The 17,058-nt window shown below is 43.8% G+C and overlaps 1 protein-coding gene across 5 annotated transcripts in view; it reads left to right on the top strand.

Moving 5' to 3' along the window:
• Window positions 1-17,058, top strand: part of pde4ba (phosphodiesterase 4B, cAMP-specific a) — a 738,960-nt gene that overhangs the window by 516,945 nt on the left and 204,957 nt on the right. For 4 of the 5 annotated variants that reach the window (XM_078561296.1, XM_078561297.1, XM_078561300.1 and 1 more), the window contains one exon: window positions 16,503-16,697. In XM_078561296.1, the coding sequence (XP_078417422.1) occupies window positions 16,503-16,697 (195 nt within the window). Of the gene's footprint in view, window positions 1-6,503; window positions 6,683-16,502; window positions 16,698-17,058 lie in introns of those variants that run through there. The other variant, XM_078561299.1, reaches the window with a different exon arrangement.

Raw genomic sequence — 17,058 nt, 5'->3', positions numbered from 1 at the left:
CCGCCAACATTTAAGCAGGCAATTAAGCTAGTTAACGGCCCAATTGTAAGCGATTTTTCATGGCTCAACCAACCTTACGGTTGGTGGACGGGTCAATCAGCCAGGCGAGCTTTACATTTTTGATGAAACCCATCCAAGGGCGGGATGAAATCTCCGTTAGGACTTAAAATAAAAAGAAAGATCTGGGGACTGAGACACTCTGACGTGTGGGTCATACACAAAGGTCCCTCGTCCCCTTGAGGAATCGCATCTCCACCACCTTCCAAAGTCACCTTATCCCATTTGTGACCACTATCCCAATGGCCTAACATGCCATGGCATCGCTGCTACACAGCCAAAGACTTATTGCATCTTAGGGGGGTTTGAACTTCCACCACCCTTTCAACCAGTGCGTCCCACATTACTCTGTCCAAAAGGTCCTCAGCACCTCACCTGTGAACCTTCTGCCACTCAACTTAAATAAATGCCACCACGTTAGTCATCTCTGCACAAGGGGAAATGTTGCCTTCTGCCCACCTGGTCTATGCCCCTTGTATGAAGGCCCATAATGTGACCTGTCAATCTGCTGTGATCCACGGCAAATGTCACAACTGTTTACGATGTTTCCTCAGCACCGCAACTATCCAGGCCAGCATGCGTCCAGGTCAGGTACCTCTGCACTCTCCCCACTCCAATGGCACATAACATGCCATGTGGCATTCCTGAGGCCATCTAACCAGCCTGTCTGTATGCGCATCTAATGTTTGGGCCTCCTCTTGACTCTTTTCCACCCCAGCAATGTTCGTCCCCTTAGGGTCTTGAAGGGTGAACAACTTATGAGGCTGGGGGGAAAAGGTATGAAAGGTTTATCTGACTGTATGCTAACTGATGCACTGTCCTTGTTGTTAATTTCAGCATCACCACCACATGGCCCCACCCAAAGATACCGCAGCCCCCCCCTCCACACCCGAGGCCCAAGACGTGCAACTTGTGGCACATCATTTCAGCCAGCCAGGCACCAGTGCAGACACAAACACCTTGGTGGGTAATTTACCTTCGGCTAGCGTCCCGGGTCACAGTGGAGAGGGCACTTCACAATCGCTGGAGGAGATTGCACGGACAGAGAGTGCCGATGGCGTCAGCAGCCGAAGGGCTGCAGGGGACCAGGCACATGCTGAGTCCAGCATTGATGACGTGCCTCTGGAGTTGTCACCAATGCAGCAGCTGCAGGACAAGAGGCAGGAATCACGTTTGCATCTGGCAGGGTTGCATGAGGGTATGCTTCAGTTGGTCTCTGCGATGGAGGAGTCCAGGCAGAGTGCACGTGAAGGCATGAACCTCAGGGCAGAGCTTCACGCTTCCTCCACTGAGAGATTGGTGACTTTCATGGAGACGGGGTTCGATCGGATGGAGAATCTTCTGATTGGGTTACGCTCTGACCTGCAAGCCCTCACAGCGGTACTGGCCACGGGTGGTCTTTCCCGATGTGGGAGATGTTGTGGGCACCAAGCATCGGCACTCGGTGCTCATGCATCTGCGGTGAACAGAGAGGTCCAATGGGACCTCACGTCAGCGCAGCAGCTGCCTGTCGTCACTGCAAGCTCCTCTCAGGGCGCCCCGGAGGAGGGCAGCAGCTCCTCCACCCCTCTGCCAGTCAACTTTGCTTCTGTTGAGGCTGTGACAACTGGGGAGGTGCTAGTTCTGGAACTGGCCACTCTCTCTCAGGCGGGGCAATCACAGGCTCCATGGGCCAGAGGACTCCCGCCAAGGTCATCGACACCAACAGGACAGCAGAGTCAGCAGGCTGTCTCACAAGCCACTCTGAGCGATGGGGCGGCACCTAGATGTAGCAACCGCAAATGAAAGCATAAGGCACCTTAGGCACTCAATGGGTATGTCACTGGTGATTTTGTGTCGGCCTTAGAATAGGGAAAAATATACTTATGTTTGCAATGGAAACGTTTCTGTTATATTTTGGACACAATAAAGTCCACTTTTCTGACCATGGCTGAGGGTGTTTCCTTTGTGCTGCATTTGTCTTTTTCACACACATATCATGAGTGTTTGAGTGGAAATTGATGTTTCTGTACTAAGCCCTTAGTTGCAGCTGATAAGGTGGAAGATGTAGCACCTAAGTGCCACACGTGGAAGCGCCAGGCAATGCTGGTCCTGCTCATCCATGTGTGTGGAGCTAGCTGAAGGTTCGTTGGATTAGATGGTCCCGGGTGTCCCTGCCTCCTTGCTGTAGTAGTGGGTCAGCGTGCTGCCCCTCATCATCACCCTGTGCTTCTTCATCTCTGAGCCACTGCTGGATTCATCATGTGTGGCCTCATCCAGGGCATCAAGGTCTTCATCATCAACTGCATTCCCCCCTTTCCAGCACAAGATTGTGCAGAGCGCAGCATGCTACCACTATCAGAGAGACACAATCTGGGGGGTACTGGAGAGCGCGCCCTGAGCAGTCCAGGCAACGGAAGCGCATCTTGAGAAGACTGATGGCTCTCTCCACCTCAGCCCTTGTGGTGCCGTGGCTCCTACTGTACCGCTGCTCAGCTTCTTGGATGGCAGAGTGGCGTCATGAGCCACCTTCGGAGGGGATAGCCCTTCTCACCCAGCAGCCAACCATGCACTGGAGCACTGAAAAGCCCCGGCACCTGGGAGTGTCTGAGGATGTAGGCATCGTGGGAACTGCCTGGGTACCTTGCACAAACTTGCAGAATCTGCATCCTGTGATCACACACTATCCGCACGTTCATGGAGTGGAAGCCCTTCCTGTTGACGAAGGTACCGGGCTCACCTTCTGGCGCCTTGATGGCCACATGCGTGCAATCTATTGCACCCTGGACGTGGGGGAAGCCAGCAATGGCCACGAAGCCTCTGGCTCACTGTGTATGACTTGCCTGGTTGCAGCGGAAGTGGATGAAGGTCAATACCCATCTGAACAGAGCCTCTGTAACCTGCTTGACACAAGTGTGGACAACTGATTGGGAGACACCGCAAAGATCACCCACCGAGCCCTGGAAGGAGCCAGAGGCATAGAAGTGGACGGCAACTGTGAGCTTCAGAGTCGCTAGCATGGGGTGTCCACCCACACAGGAGATATTTCAGGGCCAATCATCTGACAGATATAGTTGACTGTCTCCCTTGAGAGTCGGAGCCTCCTTCGGCACTACACCTCAGTCATGTTGAGGTAGCTGCTTCGCCGCCTGTATACCCTGGCAGCAGGATAGTGGCGTCTTCTGCGGCTCCTTCCACCTTGGACAACCTCTTGGCCCTGCACCCCTTGTGCCTGCACCTGGCTTCCCAAAGGTGGCTCCCCTGGAGGCTGATTGTCCAGTCTTGGCCTCCTCCTTATTCTATCCCTCCCTTCCTCCTCAGAGGAGCTGCCTCCAGTGGAGATGTCAGAACCCATACCCGCAGGCTAAATGGAGGCCTCCGGAAAGCTGCAGGCCCGATAAAGATTACTGTCTGCAGACTGGTTTCAAAGAACACAAAAAGTTCTTGGAAATCGATGTGAACTGCTAACAACCAAACAGGCAACTTTAAAACACTTTCTGCAATTAAAACTTTGTGGAAAGCATGAACAACCCCTCTGAGTCTACATATCCCGCCAATGCATGAGTTTTATTAAAAAATCTCCTACCCGCCTACCCGTTGGGCCCGTGCGCCGACCCGAAGTTCGCACAGGCTTCTCAAAATTCTGGACAATTGGCAAGTTAAGGGCCTTAACGAGGCCTTTAATTTATGGCGGGCGTGTGTCCCGCTGCTGTGCGTGCCTGCCGACCGAAATATCGCGATGCCGCGTGCTGACGTCGGGACGCTCGCGCGATGTCAGCGCACGACATTTTAAGCGCTGATGTGCGGGCTCCACCACCCGCACGTCAGCTAGAAAATTCTGCCCTATGATTCTGCAGAAGTCCTGTCACACACACACATGCTATAATTGCCTGGGAAGTTTAAACTTCCTATGGGCTGATTTGCATTATCTGGGACACTCGACAAAAGTCTCCAATGCTGAGCTCAGGATCAGAGACTTGGGCTAGATACATGGGACTTACCTGGATACTTATCCTGAGAATGTTATACAGTTTAATCTCTGGAGTAATTCAGAGATTAGCCAGCATAACTAAACTGAGCATGACAACAAATTCCTTCCCCTGACCCAACCCAACTACCCCCTGACCCAAATACTCCCCCACCAACGCCACCTGATGTGACTACCCCCTGATCCAAATCCAAAACCCCCCCCGACTCAACTGCCCAACCACTCACTCATTCACCCACCCACTCTTTCACCTACCCACACTCACTCATTCACTCCCCATGCACTTACTCACCTACTCATTCACCTGCTCACTCACCCATTCACACATTGAAAGACTTGAGACTTTTAAAAACTTACCTGAATATGAAACCTGCTGTCATAAAAAGGGGTGTGTCCTCCCTTCATCTGCCATCTTCTACACTCACTGGATTTGCCCTGGAGAGGCTATGCTGGTCCATTTATGCTACAGCTGGGATTTCCAATTGGAAATCTGAGATTGGAAACTCCAGCTGAAAATGTGCTACATAGGTGTGGTGCGGAAAACCTCACAGGCAGTGTGAATGCACCCAGCATTCTGCTGACCAGAAGATCTGGGCCTCTATTTTCTTCAATTCTGCCTGTTATAATTTCAATATCTGAAGAAAAACAGCTTCCTAACTTACTAATCTTGTTCTATGATAAAGTCCTTGCTAAGGATTCAAATTTCCTAGCGACATTGTAACTGATCCTTCTTTGAACCTAAGTTTGTGCATGGCATGGTTATTGAAGTCAGGCTGTGTAGAAACTGTAGAAAGCAAAGTAGGGAAGCCAATTGGGTCATTTGCTTTCCTGCTAGGCAGGTTAGGTTATTACCCCCATTGATTTTCATGGTACAAGTGATGTAGCATGAAGAATTGGCACTAGCACACATTTGACTGTAACCCTCATGACAATACTGACATTATCAACTGTTTTATTTACCTCAATTGCTTATTCATTTTTAATGCAATATTATAGTCATTGAAAAGAAGAGGAAAGAGAAGGAAATAGGCTAATTTAGAGTCAATTACATATAGATAGAGAAATAAAGAGAAGGAAAGAAAGAAATTCTGGTGGCCAAATGTTGGTGTTAGCTTGGGGTGGGGGCAGGTGAGGTGGTGCAGAGGCATCATTCCCTGCAACTAGATGGTAAGGCCCTCAGTGGCTCTGATATTGGGACTAGGTCTCAATCTCATTTCCATAAAGTCAACAAACTATGCAGAGCAATAGACAACTCACTAGTAAAGGGCAATGGAAAATTGCCTGCTGCTGGCATCACAGTGATCCTCTGAAACCCAAGGAAAGGGGTGACTGGGAAGGGTGGCATTTGGGTCAGGAGGTATCAGTGGTTCTGGTGGAGGAGCAAGCAACAGTAATTTCAGAGGAGAATATATGTAAATCGGAGGAGGGTGCAATGGTATTTGGAGAAGAGGGTTGGTGTTCATCAACTGTTTAGGTTCTTTAAATGTGGGATCCTGGAGCACTGCAGCTCTTCTCAGTGCCATGTTCAGGTTTGTACACTCAAAAAAATTACCACCTTGGTTGCAGCCTAAGGACTGGTTTTCCTGAGTCAGCTGGGGCTGGCTTCCCCAGGACATACTCATCTTTCGCAATGGGTGCCTTAAACAGGTAAAAGGTCCCTTATTTGCATATGCAAAAGAACAAAAGCCTACTTGAGGCATGAGCACTGCCAATTTTCTGGCCTTTATCAATATAGTGGACGGCATACTTCAAGCTTGTAATGAGCATATGGTTTTTGCCCACCATATTGAAGGCTCAGGAGGCCAAATTGTATTCAAACAATGAGCATTTCATATCCGCTATTCTGGGCCATTGCCTCTCTTCCTTATATTCAGGGTTCACATGGTTGGTTGATATCCCTAGTTGTCCTTCTGTGACCATTTTTTTTTCTGTTGGAGAGAAGGAAGATAATGTTACAGACCAGTGAATGTCATGGAAACTTGCCCCATATGAGCTCATGCATGCCACAATGATTAGGGGTGAAGGTGCCTTGTCCCTTTTAATGAAGTGCCCTTGAAGACTTACCAAAGCCCTTATGACAGGCTACTTGACTGTTTGGAGAGGTAATCCTTTTATGAATGAGTGCTCCTGATACCCAATTACAATCAGAGTCATAATCTAGTCACAGAACCACTAATTGCATAATCAGAGGACCTACAGCTCACAGGTGCTCCTGCCAGTCAAGAGAACATCCCTTTAAAATGGCAACAGCCAGACTGTCAGCATTAATGGGGCAGTAAGTCTTACAATTCCATTTTGAGCCCATCGCAACTCCAGTACTGCTGATTTGACTTGCCGGAAGTCACTCAAACAATTCCTGCTGTGTATTATGGCCAACTGTCAATCCATTCCAAACAGTAGAAAGTCTGCTTCAGGATGTTGGACATGCACATTCCTGTCCTTTTCAGTTCACAGTAACAGGATTTGCTAAGAAACTTTTTGTGCGTATGTATTTCAGTATAGTCAGATTACACAATACTGAAATGTGGGACAAATACTGTTTGCAACAATGATTCTTCATTCTGATTCTTGGGACTTTCCTGTAAAGCGTCCCACTAAAGTTCATTTTTCCTTCAGTGAGGAAGATATTAAACGAGCTCGCCTGTCTAACAAAATCAGGTTGGTACTCTGATGTTTTCTTTCTGCACCAAATAGTTTCATGCCTTTAAACAACTGTTAAATTCAGAACAATCTTATTTACTTCAATTAAACTGCTGCAGATTGTGAATCTGTTTTAAGTTTTTTATAAAATGTATGTGACAAGCAAATGTCTTCCTAGTTTATTTAACTAAAAAGTAACCCTTAGTTAGCTTGTTCAGCTTGGTACTTGAAAGAACTTCAGTTTATCAAATAGTGAAATACAAGTCTCACCTGAGCACCTTATTCTTGGCTGTGAAACAAAGTTGTTTCCATCCTGTATCTGTGCAATTCACTACAGAATCCATACTGTAGAAAACAAAGTGAGGTAAAATTGTGAAAGCAACATATTAACATACAAACAAATTCATTAATGTCTTTTAATTCCTCTGTTATTCCAATAAAGCCTTCATCCGTAGGATATCACCTTCACTACATTAGCAGAGAGGGTACCTTTATATGAGTTTTGAAGTCATAGTAAATGATATTGTTATTAATATTCCATGAATGTGGCATATATCACGTACTAAAACTGTACTAACAGACAAGAAAAACACAGTTGCTTTTAATTTTGCATGTATTTTCTCTTGTAATTATTTTGGACATTGTTCCTGCGCTATTACTGAGCTGTTACTTTAACCATTTTTCTGTTACATTTCCTAACTTTTGGTCCATTTGGCAATGCTGGTAAAGTGACATTCCCTGTCTGTTTATACTAAAAAAGCTGGTTTAGCAGTATGATTAACTTGGCATTTAGAGGATATCAGGATTTAAAAACTACCCTTAATGTTTGAACCTTTTCTAATATATTTTATATTCAGTGTACACTGTAGGTAACCCATATGCCTTTTGATACTTTTAGTGTCAGTACTAGATAAGCTTTATTTTATCTTTAGCTGTTGTAATTGCAAAAACTTACTTCTCTTTCTCTTATGATGGTTCAGTTGTTGAATACAGTTTCATTGGCACCATCACTATTTGTTACCTGGCACAGCTGATCATTTTAATGTGAATGACTGTGGGTGTCAGTAAGCTATTTGACCATGAAGGGCGTCAAAACCAGTCACCTGATCTTCATGAACACATTTTCCAGCAGGGGTCATTGATTAGCAATTAGAGCCCAATCAACAATAACAACAGGCATTTAACATAGTAAAACATCCCAAAGCTTCACAGCTTATCAAACAAATTCTGACACCAAGTCACATAAGGAGATATTGGGACAGATAACCAAAAGTTTCTATATAAAAAAGAAACAGAAGCTCAAGGGTGATGATCTTGGGATTACCACCTGAGCCACATGCTGATTGGCGTAGAATTAGGAAGATGAATGCATTGCTGAAAGACTGGTGTGGAAAGGAGGATTTTCATTTCATGTGACATTGGCAATAGTCCTGGGATTGGTCCAACTGAACTAGAATAGGACCAGTGTCCTTGCAGAAAGGATAAATAGGGGTGTCAGTAGGGTTGCCAGCTTTGGCTGGACATATTCCAGGAGACCTTGGCGGGAGTGACATCGCAGAAAGCCAGCGGCATGGTAGGAGCAGGTCTGGGAACACTTGAAAATGCTAACACATTCCCAGGGGATCATCTTTGTCCGAAATATCTCCTTGCCTAAAGAAATAACATGAGAAGCGCATGTTATTCTGATGATAGCCCAAATCCAGGGGATGGGGCTTGTCCTAGGTAAAGGAAGATCCGACCTGTAAAAATGCCCAGCTTTGACTGCCCCTGGATCATTTAAAAGTCCTGGGCCACAGAGCTATTGCAGCCAATCAGAGCCTCAGAGCCGCAGCACTACAATGTTGCACATTCGGAAGTGAATTGGCTGCATCCAATCAACGGCCAGCTGGAGTGTCTGAATATTTGGCAAGCACTGAGGGCACAGTCATAGGCCTCACCCGTGCTTACCTGCAGTGTCAGCTACCTGCATTAAAGATGGCACAGACCAAACAAACACAAATGAGAGAAAAAAAAACTCTGCCTTGGGAAGTCCGGTCTGCGTGCCTGCTCTCTTCACCATTGATGTTGCAGTTTAAAATCTCACAGAAAGCTTTCTTTGGCCACCGGGAGATTAATGCCAATTTCAGGAGACTCCCATCAATTCAAGGAGGGTTAGCAATTCCAGCTGCCGATAGGACTTTAAACTTGTCAAGCAGTAAAAGGATCAGTTATTAAAGATGAACTAAACTGTCTGTAAAGCAATGAAAGCAATGTACATAGCACCCAAAACAAAACAGGAGAACTGGAGGCAATAATCTGTAGCATGGAATCAGATGTGGTAGGGACAACTGAAACATATGGAATTTTAGACTCCCGCTTACCTACACCATCCCCGCCCTTCCCCACCACCCCCCCAGCCGATGGTGAGGTCTTGGGGGTTGCTTATATTTGAAGAGCATATGGACAGCCTGCACTATCCCTTCCACCTTTGCCCGGCCACTGCTCCACCCTTCCCTGCCTTCTTCCCCTTCCTTGGTCCTTATCCACGCAAGTTGCACTGATAGATATCACCGGTACTCTAGCATATGCTGGCATTTACAGATGCGCCCCAAAGAGGACAATGAAGTGACAACTCACAGAATCACAGTGCAGAAGAGGCCCTTCGGCCCATCGAGTCTGCACCGACACGTGAGAAACACCTGATCTACCTACCTAATCCCATTTACCAGCACTTGGCCCATAGCCTTGAATGTTATGACGTGCCAAGTGCTCATCCAGGTACTTTTTAAAGGATGTGAGGCAACCCGCCTCCACCACCCTCCCAGGTGGTGCATTCCAGACCATCACCACCCTCTGGGTAAAAAAGTTTTTCCTCACATCCCCCTAAACCTCCTGCCCCTCACCTTGAACTTATGCCCCTTTGTGACTGACCCTTCAACTAAGGGGAACAGCTGCCCCCTATCCACCCTGTCCATGCCCCTCACAATCTTGTACACCTCGATCAGGTCGCCCCTCAGTCTTCTCTGCTCCAACGAAAACAACCCAAGTCTATCCAACGTCTCTTCATAACTTAAGTGTTTCATCCCAGGCAACATCCTGTGAATCCCCTCTGCACCCCCTCCAGTGCAATCACATCCTTCCTATAATGTGGCGACCAGAACTGCATACAGTACTCCAGCTGTGGCCTCACTAAGGTTCTATACAACTCCAACATGACCTCCCTACTTTTGTAATCTATGCCTCAATTGATAAAGGCAAGTGTCCCATATGCCTTTTTCACCACCCCACTAATGTGCCCCTCCGCCTTCAAAGATCTATGGACACACATGCCAAGGTCCCTTTGTTCCTCAGAACTTCCTAGTGCCATGCTGTTTATTGAATACTTCCTTGTCAAATTTCAAAGTGTATCACCTCAACAATGTCTTCATGAAAAACAGTACTTGTCAGTCCATTTTTTCTTTCAGGAGAAGAAGAATATTTTTAAAGGCAGGCAAGGTGGGAGAGAGGGTTGGGTGTTGGCTTTGGGCAAGCTTCACACAAGTTTAGTTGTCAAAAGCCAAAAAATGGGTGAGTTGGGGTTGGGTAAAATAAAAGTTTTAAAATCTCAAACATGACTATAACCTGCCTTCTTCCAGGTTTAGAAAGGGAATACAGGAGGCGGACAGGCAACTTACTCCCAGGAGGCAGGTTGGCTGTTTATAATAATATAATATTATAAGGCTGGTTGCCTCACACTAACCCATCTTACAGCTTTAACTCTGGCAGTGTTTCAAGACTCGGGAAACATGGCTGCTCAAGTTAGGTGAGGGCAGTTTTGAAGAAAAGGCACAGCTTGTGAATCAGAAGAAGTAGGTGTGATTCCTCCCAGCCAAACATGATACATTCTCCCCTACCATTGTACCCCCACCAATCATCAAATCACACCCCCATCCAAATCCCTGGAGTCAGAGATTGGATCTCCACCTTGACCTGAACTTGTCCCTCCCTCCCAGGGTCAGGAATCAGACCCTGACTCATTCCCACCGCCCCCCCACTACTTCAGCTACAGGCTTTCTACCTGCTCCCGTGCCTCCTCCGATGTGCACCCAGCCCAACAGTGAGCCAAGCCTGTCAATCAGCGGCTTGCAGCAAAAACCTTCACATTCCTATATTGTGCAAATGATTTTTTTATGACCCCAACAATTATTTTTGGGATTATCTTCAATTTGTATTTTTTCTTGTTGCTTTCTCACCAATGTAGCAGAAACAATCTATCGATATTTATCCTAAAAAAAACACTTCATTATCGGCAAAAGTCTTTCTACGTTCTTTAACTTACATTTTTATTTAAAATCACCGACTTCATGAATGTGTTTTTGACAAGTCTAATCCCATCTCACAGAAGAAAGTTTTATAAAACAAAATAAGTACAAGAAATTCTCTACAGATTGTTCAGTATCTGTGAAGAGAATAGATAAGGTCCACATTTGAAATGTTAACCTTCATCAACTGACCCACCATAGGTTTGAGCTCCCTATCCTTCCCTTCCCAGTTCTGAATAATTTGTCTGGTAACCAGACTGATAATAGGTAGGAAGCAAAGGCCTATGCTTTTGTAAGTAAATTCGATTCCTTTTAAAACAAGTATCACAGCAGACTTCTGCTGTCCCCCTCCTGTGCTACCTCTCTAAACTTGGATGAGGCAGGTTAGGGTCAGGTTTGAAATTTTTAAAGCTTTTATCTCACCGAACCCCAACTCACCTACCCTTTGAGCTTTAAAATTTACTCCCATGGTCTTTATATCTTTCTGCAAGTCAAAAATATTATTTCTTTTATTCATTCATGGACTGTGGGCATGGCTGGCTAGGCCAGTATTTATTGCCCATTCCTAATTGCCCTTGCGAAGGTGGTGGTGAGCTGCCTTCTTGAACCGCTGCAGTCCATGTGCTGTAGGTACACCCACAGTGCTGTTAGGGAGGGAGTTCCAGGATTTTGACCCAGTGACAGTGAAGGAACGGCGATATATTTCCAAGTCAGGATGGTGAGTGACTTGGAGGGGAACTTCCAGGTGTTCCAGGTGGTGTCCCCAACCATCTGCTGCCCTTGTCCTTCTAGATGGTAGTGGTCATGGGTTTGGAAGGTGCTGTCTAAGGAGCCTTGGTCATGGTATGATTATAAAGTGCCTCATCAGTTCTTTAAAATTCCTCACGCAGGAGAGATTCAGAAAGGCATGTTTAATCACCTGCATCTTTGAAATGGATTTGACCAGTCAGCAAATGAAATTTTCATCTATACATCATGCCAAAATCCATTTCCCCAGTTTGGGCAGACACTACCTATGGTTCAAAGTGGGCAATGATTATGTTTGAGGATTTTATTAAATAGCTTTTGATTATTGGCATGTGAACCTTTCCATTACGACCAAAACTGAAGATCCCCATTCAGCACCGGTCAGTGCTTTCCTATCAACAAACTCAGTAATGTGCTTCTTGACCCATTTACTTTCACCAGAGTTGGTTGCTGACTGGTAACTGTGTAGGTAGGATATTGGGGTCAATTTGAAAATCCAGAATGCTTCCTGGCTCCCCTTTTCCTTTTGAAGATTTTCCTTCACTTGAGCCATGACACATAATGGAATTATAGCCTTACTAAATGGACTAAAACTTAATAAAGATTAGGTACTAGAAAGCCTGACTATAATTAAAAGTTGATAAGTCACCAAGACTCAATTGGATGCATCCAAGGATGCTGAGGATATTAAGGGGAAGAATGAAATATGGGGTGGGTGTCAGAGGACTGGACAATTTCAATTCTGATATCATTGTTCAAAAAAGTGTATAAAGATAAACCCAGCAATAGCAGGTCAGTCAGTTAAACCTAAATGGTGGGAAAGCTTGTAGAAAGGATAACCCAGGACAAGATTAACAGTTACTTGGACAAGTGTGGATTAATTAAGGAAAACAAGCACGGATTTGTTAAAGACAAATCATGCTTAACTAACTTGATTGAGGTTTCGATGAGGTAATGGGGTTGATGAGGAAAGTGCAGATGATATGGTGTATATGGACTTCCAAAGGTGTTTGATAAAATTGTCACATAATAGACTTGCCAGCAAAGTTGAAACACATGGATTAAAAGGGAAAATGGCAGTGTTAATACAAAGTTGGGTGAATTACAGGAAACAGTCGTGCTGAATGGTTTGTTTCTGGACTGGAGGAAGGTATAACGTGGGGTTCCTTAGCGGTCAGTACTGCTTTTCTTTATATATACTAATAACCTAAACTTGGGTGTACAGGGCACAATTTTAAAAATTGCAAATTCACAAAACTTGGAAATATTGTAAAAAGTGAGGGGGATAATGATAGACATTTGGTAGGAAGAACAAGGAAAGTCAACAGAAAATAAAGGATACAATTCCAAAGGATCTGCAGGAGCAGAGACCCTGGAGTATATGTACACAAATTATTGAAGATAGCAGGGCTGGTTGAGAAAGTGATTAAAAAACATATAGGATCCTGGGCTTTATAAATAGGGTATAAAAGCAAGGAAGTTATGTTCAGTCTCAACTGAAGTATGGTGTCCAATTCTGGGCACTGCACTTAGAGAAGGATGTGAAGACATTAGAGGCGCTGCAGAAGATTCACAAGAATAGTTCCTAGGATGAAGGACTTCAATTATGTGGATAGATTGGAGAGGTTGGGGCTATACTCCTTAGAGAAGAGATGGTGGAGAGGAGATTTGAAAAATGTGTTCAAAATCATGAGTCTAGACAGGGTGGATAAGGACAATATGTTCCTATTCGCGGAAGGGTCGAGAACCAGAGGACACCATTTTAAGGTAGTTGGCAAAAGAATCAATGACAACACGATGAAAAACTTTTTACGAAGTTAGGATCTGGAAAGCAATGCCTGAGATTATGGTGGAAGCAGATTCAATCATGGCTTTTGAAAGAGAATTGGATAAGTACCTGAAGAGAGAAAATTTGCAAAGTTATGAGGAAAAGGCTGGGCAGTGGAACTAGCTGAGTTGTTCTTGCAGAGAGCCGCATGATCACGATGGGCTGAATGATCTCCTGTGTTGTAACCACTCTATAATTCAATGTGAATTGAAAATGGAGTCATTGACATTAATCTGTTGCCAATTGGATTATTACAGCAGCAATTCAATCTAAGTACCAGTATGCTAAATATACTTTTAAAACATTGTTTAAATGATTATGAGAGCATATCTTCAGATTTTGATATAAGTCAGTCAAGCTGTTTGACATACGTCGAAGAATCAAGCCAGCTGAAATTAGTGATTGAATGACAGTTGTGTCTGGAGTGAAGGCATTAGTCAGACCTGCAAGATGGGACCACACTAAAACAATATATCAACAACTTGCATTTGTATAAAGCCTTTAATGCACTTCATAGGAGCATTATCAAACAAAACTTTACATTGAACCATGGATAATTCTGTGGCCAAGAGTTCTAATTGCATATTTTATTGGACTAATGATGCATAGATCAGCAATCTGCAGCCTCAAGCCAGCAAAGTAATTTATGTTTCTCTAAGTTTTAAAAATTTTCATCCTGTATTATAGACTCTGGGGGCTAATTCACCTGTCCAACTTGTCTGGAAATTCAGCCCCCAGAGACAAAGGAAAGCAAATGGGGACAGAGACAGCCTTTGCATCTTTACATTGCCCTTAGGGAGCAGAATGTCTACATCTGTTGTAGAAACAAGCAAAGGGCAAGCATTGAAATGTGTCATCAAATTCCTATCTCATTTTCATTCAGGAATTGGAAGGACGTTGATTTTATTTTGTTCCAAAAATGTTGGTGGTAGGCCTGGTGCTTGCCTGCCCCTCCTTCTAGTTTGGAGGCTCTCAGAAGATTGGCAGCAATGCAAAGGAAGGCCTAAGTTCATCCTCCCTTTGTACCTTTGAGCCTCGAGACCTTCCAGTTATTATTCCAACAGATAGACCACTCTCTCTGCTGCCAGCCTCTGATGTCTGCAGGAGCAACTGTATTTCTAACTACAGGGAAAAGCCCTGCTCAGGATTGAACCTGTGCTGGAGGCAGATCAGAGATGGAATAATTAATTACCTGTAGCCAGAAATATAATTTGGGTATGCTTCGCCTGCTTGGTGCCAGTCACAGGAAGACATAATCCACTCCTTAGTGATTTATCAGAAACTATAATAAGATTGACTGGCCTACAGTTGTTTTGCTTATCCCTGCTCCTTTGGACAAGAATGTCACATTTTTCACCCTTCAGTCAGTCCCCTGGCACAATTTTCCTGACCACAGCATTTTGGAAAGTTATTGAATCACCACTATTTCTTCCTTAATTTCTCTCAGGATATTTCAGCATAAACCATCAAAGTCCTATCGACCATCAGTTTGAATAATTTCTTTGGTATTCTTTATCATTGAGGAGTAATTTTGCATTTTTACGAGCCATCTATTATTATGATTTAGTGATTCACTGTTACACATTGCATGATGTGAATAATGTTAGTACCTATTAAAACAGATCTACATTGGCACTGTTAGTTGGCCATGGCTGTTTTTTGTCATTCCTGGGAATTTTTAATCAATGACTTTTATTTTTGTTTTGTTGAACATAAGTAATGAAGTGTTAGAATCCTGAAGCTCTTAACCATTGGGATCATCTAACTGTCTTAGGTATATTTGTGCATTTGATTGGGAAATTGTTCATTTTACTAAATATATTACATTCCTAACCCCAACAAGACAGACCTGTTTCGTTCCTTCTAACATGATGTTTTCCACAATATTCCATCTGTTTTCTATCTGTTTCAGAAGCTTTCTAAAATGTATTGATCTTCATTCATTCCATTTCCTGCATTACCATTCCATTTATTACTGTATACTCATTTCTTTCAGATGTTTTACTGTTCACTTGCTCTATATGTGGATCTAAGTTTTCAATATAAGTTTCCTTTTGTGTGAAAGTCTTTTCCCAGGTCTGTTGAGCCTTTGTTTTGATCACAATTAATTTTAAAATGATCATCCTTGTTTACAAATTCATCCAAGATCTCCTTCAGCCCCACAGCTCCCCAAGATATCTGCACCCTTCTAATTCTGGCCTCTTGAACACCCCCAATCTTAATCGTTCCACCATTGTTGGCCATGCTTCAGCTTCTTGGACCCTAAGCTTTGGAATTTACTTTCTAACCCATTCCACCTGTCTACCTCACTTTTGTCCTTTAAGACACTCCTTAAAATCTATCTATTTTACTCAGCTTTTCATCAAGTACAGGATGTTGTAACATAGAGTTCTATTGCTCAGCATGTTGCTTCTGATTGCTGAATAAATAAAGTACTTGTAGGTTTAATTAGTCTATCCAACATACTTTTTCTCCATCTGCCTAAGAAAACCTCTAAGTAATACTTGCCATTTTTTGTCTCAAACCAAAGACTATCAAGTATTTTTGTGGTCTTTCTAACCACACCAGTAATTGATGTAATAGTTCTGACATCTTTTGGCTGCTTAAGGAGATGTGATGCACTCTCTTAATTGTTCCAAGTTCTCTTACAGCTTTTCTGTTTACTTACCATAATGCAGCTCTAAGCTTTTTGCATATGCTAAATTTGACATAATTGATTTGAAGAACTGTACAATTCTTGTGCTTAATGACTGGATTTGTTTGACTATTCTCATGCACTTCCTGGTGGCAAGCTCAAAGTTCCATTGGCAGAGGCCTAGAATCAGAGCACCTACCTGCCATACTAAGCAGAGTGTTTAATGATTTGGGGTTCAAGCAAAACAACAAAAAAAATGCAATAAGATGATAGATTCATTGTTAACAACCTTTTAGAATATATAGAAGCATATGTCAATAAAGCTTTTTTTTGTGTGTTTTCTAATAGTTTTGATGTTGAGAATGGTCCCTCTCCAGGCCGGAGTCCATTGGATCCTCAGGTCAGCCCTGGATCAGGACTTGTATTGCAAACTAATTTTCCAAGCCACAACCAACGACGAGAATCCTTTCTGTATCGCTCAGACAGCGATTATGAATTGTCACCAAAGTCTATGTCTAGGAATTCATCAATTGCAAGTGAAATGTAAGTAGGTTGGTAACTTCACAGCATTCCGAGCTGTTAATATTAGACAAACTTGATGCTTTCAGTTATGGTGCAACCATATAGTTGGAGGCAATGCATCAGAAAGATCAAAATGATTTAAAACAGTAACCTGATTTGTCACCTGCTTTAATTGGGGCTTGCTGATTACAAACTGAACAATTCTTCAACTAAAGTTAGGCCAACAAAATTGCATCCCTTGGTAACTGCAGGAAGAAGAATTTTTAACTATCAGAAATCACCTGGACAGAGTGGCCTCACACCAACAAGGATAGACATAGCCTATTGTATAAATTGACCCAATGCAAAGCTTTGATTTTAAAAAAGGTCATCTTTTAAAGTG

This window comes from Cetorhinus maximus, chromosome 17 (assembly GCF_964194155.1).
Source record: "Cetorhinus maximus chromosome 17, sCetMax3.hap1.1, whole genome shotgun sequence".
NCBI lineage: Eukaryota > Metazoa > Chordata > Chondrichthyes > Lamniformes > Cetorhinidae > Cetorhinus > Cetorhinus maximus.
The sequence above is the reverse complement of the archived record's forward strand: the minus strand, read 5'-3'. Positions and strand labels throughout refer to the sequence as shown.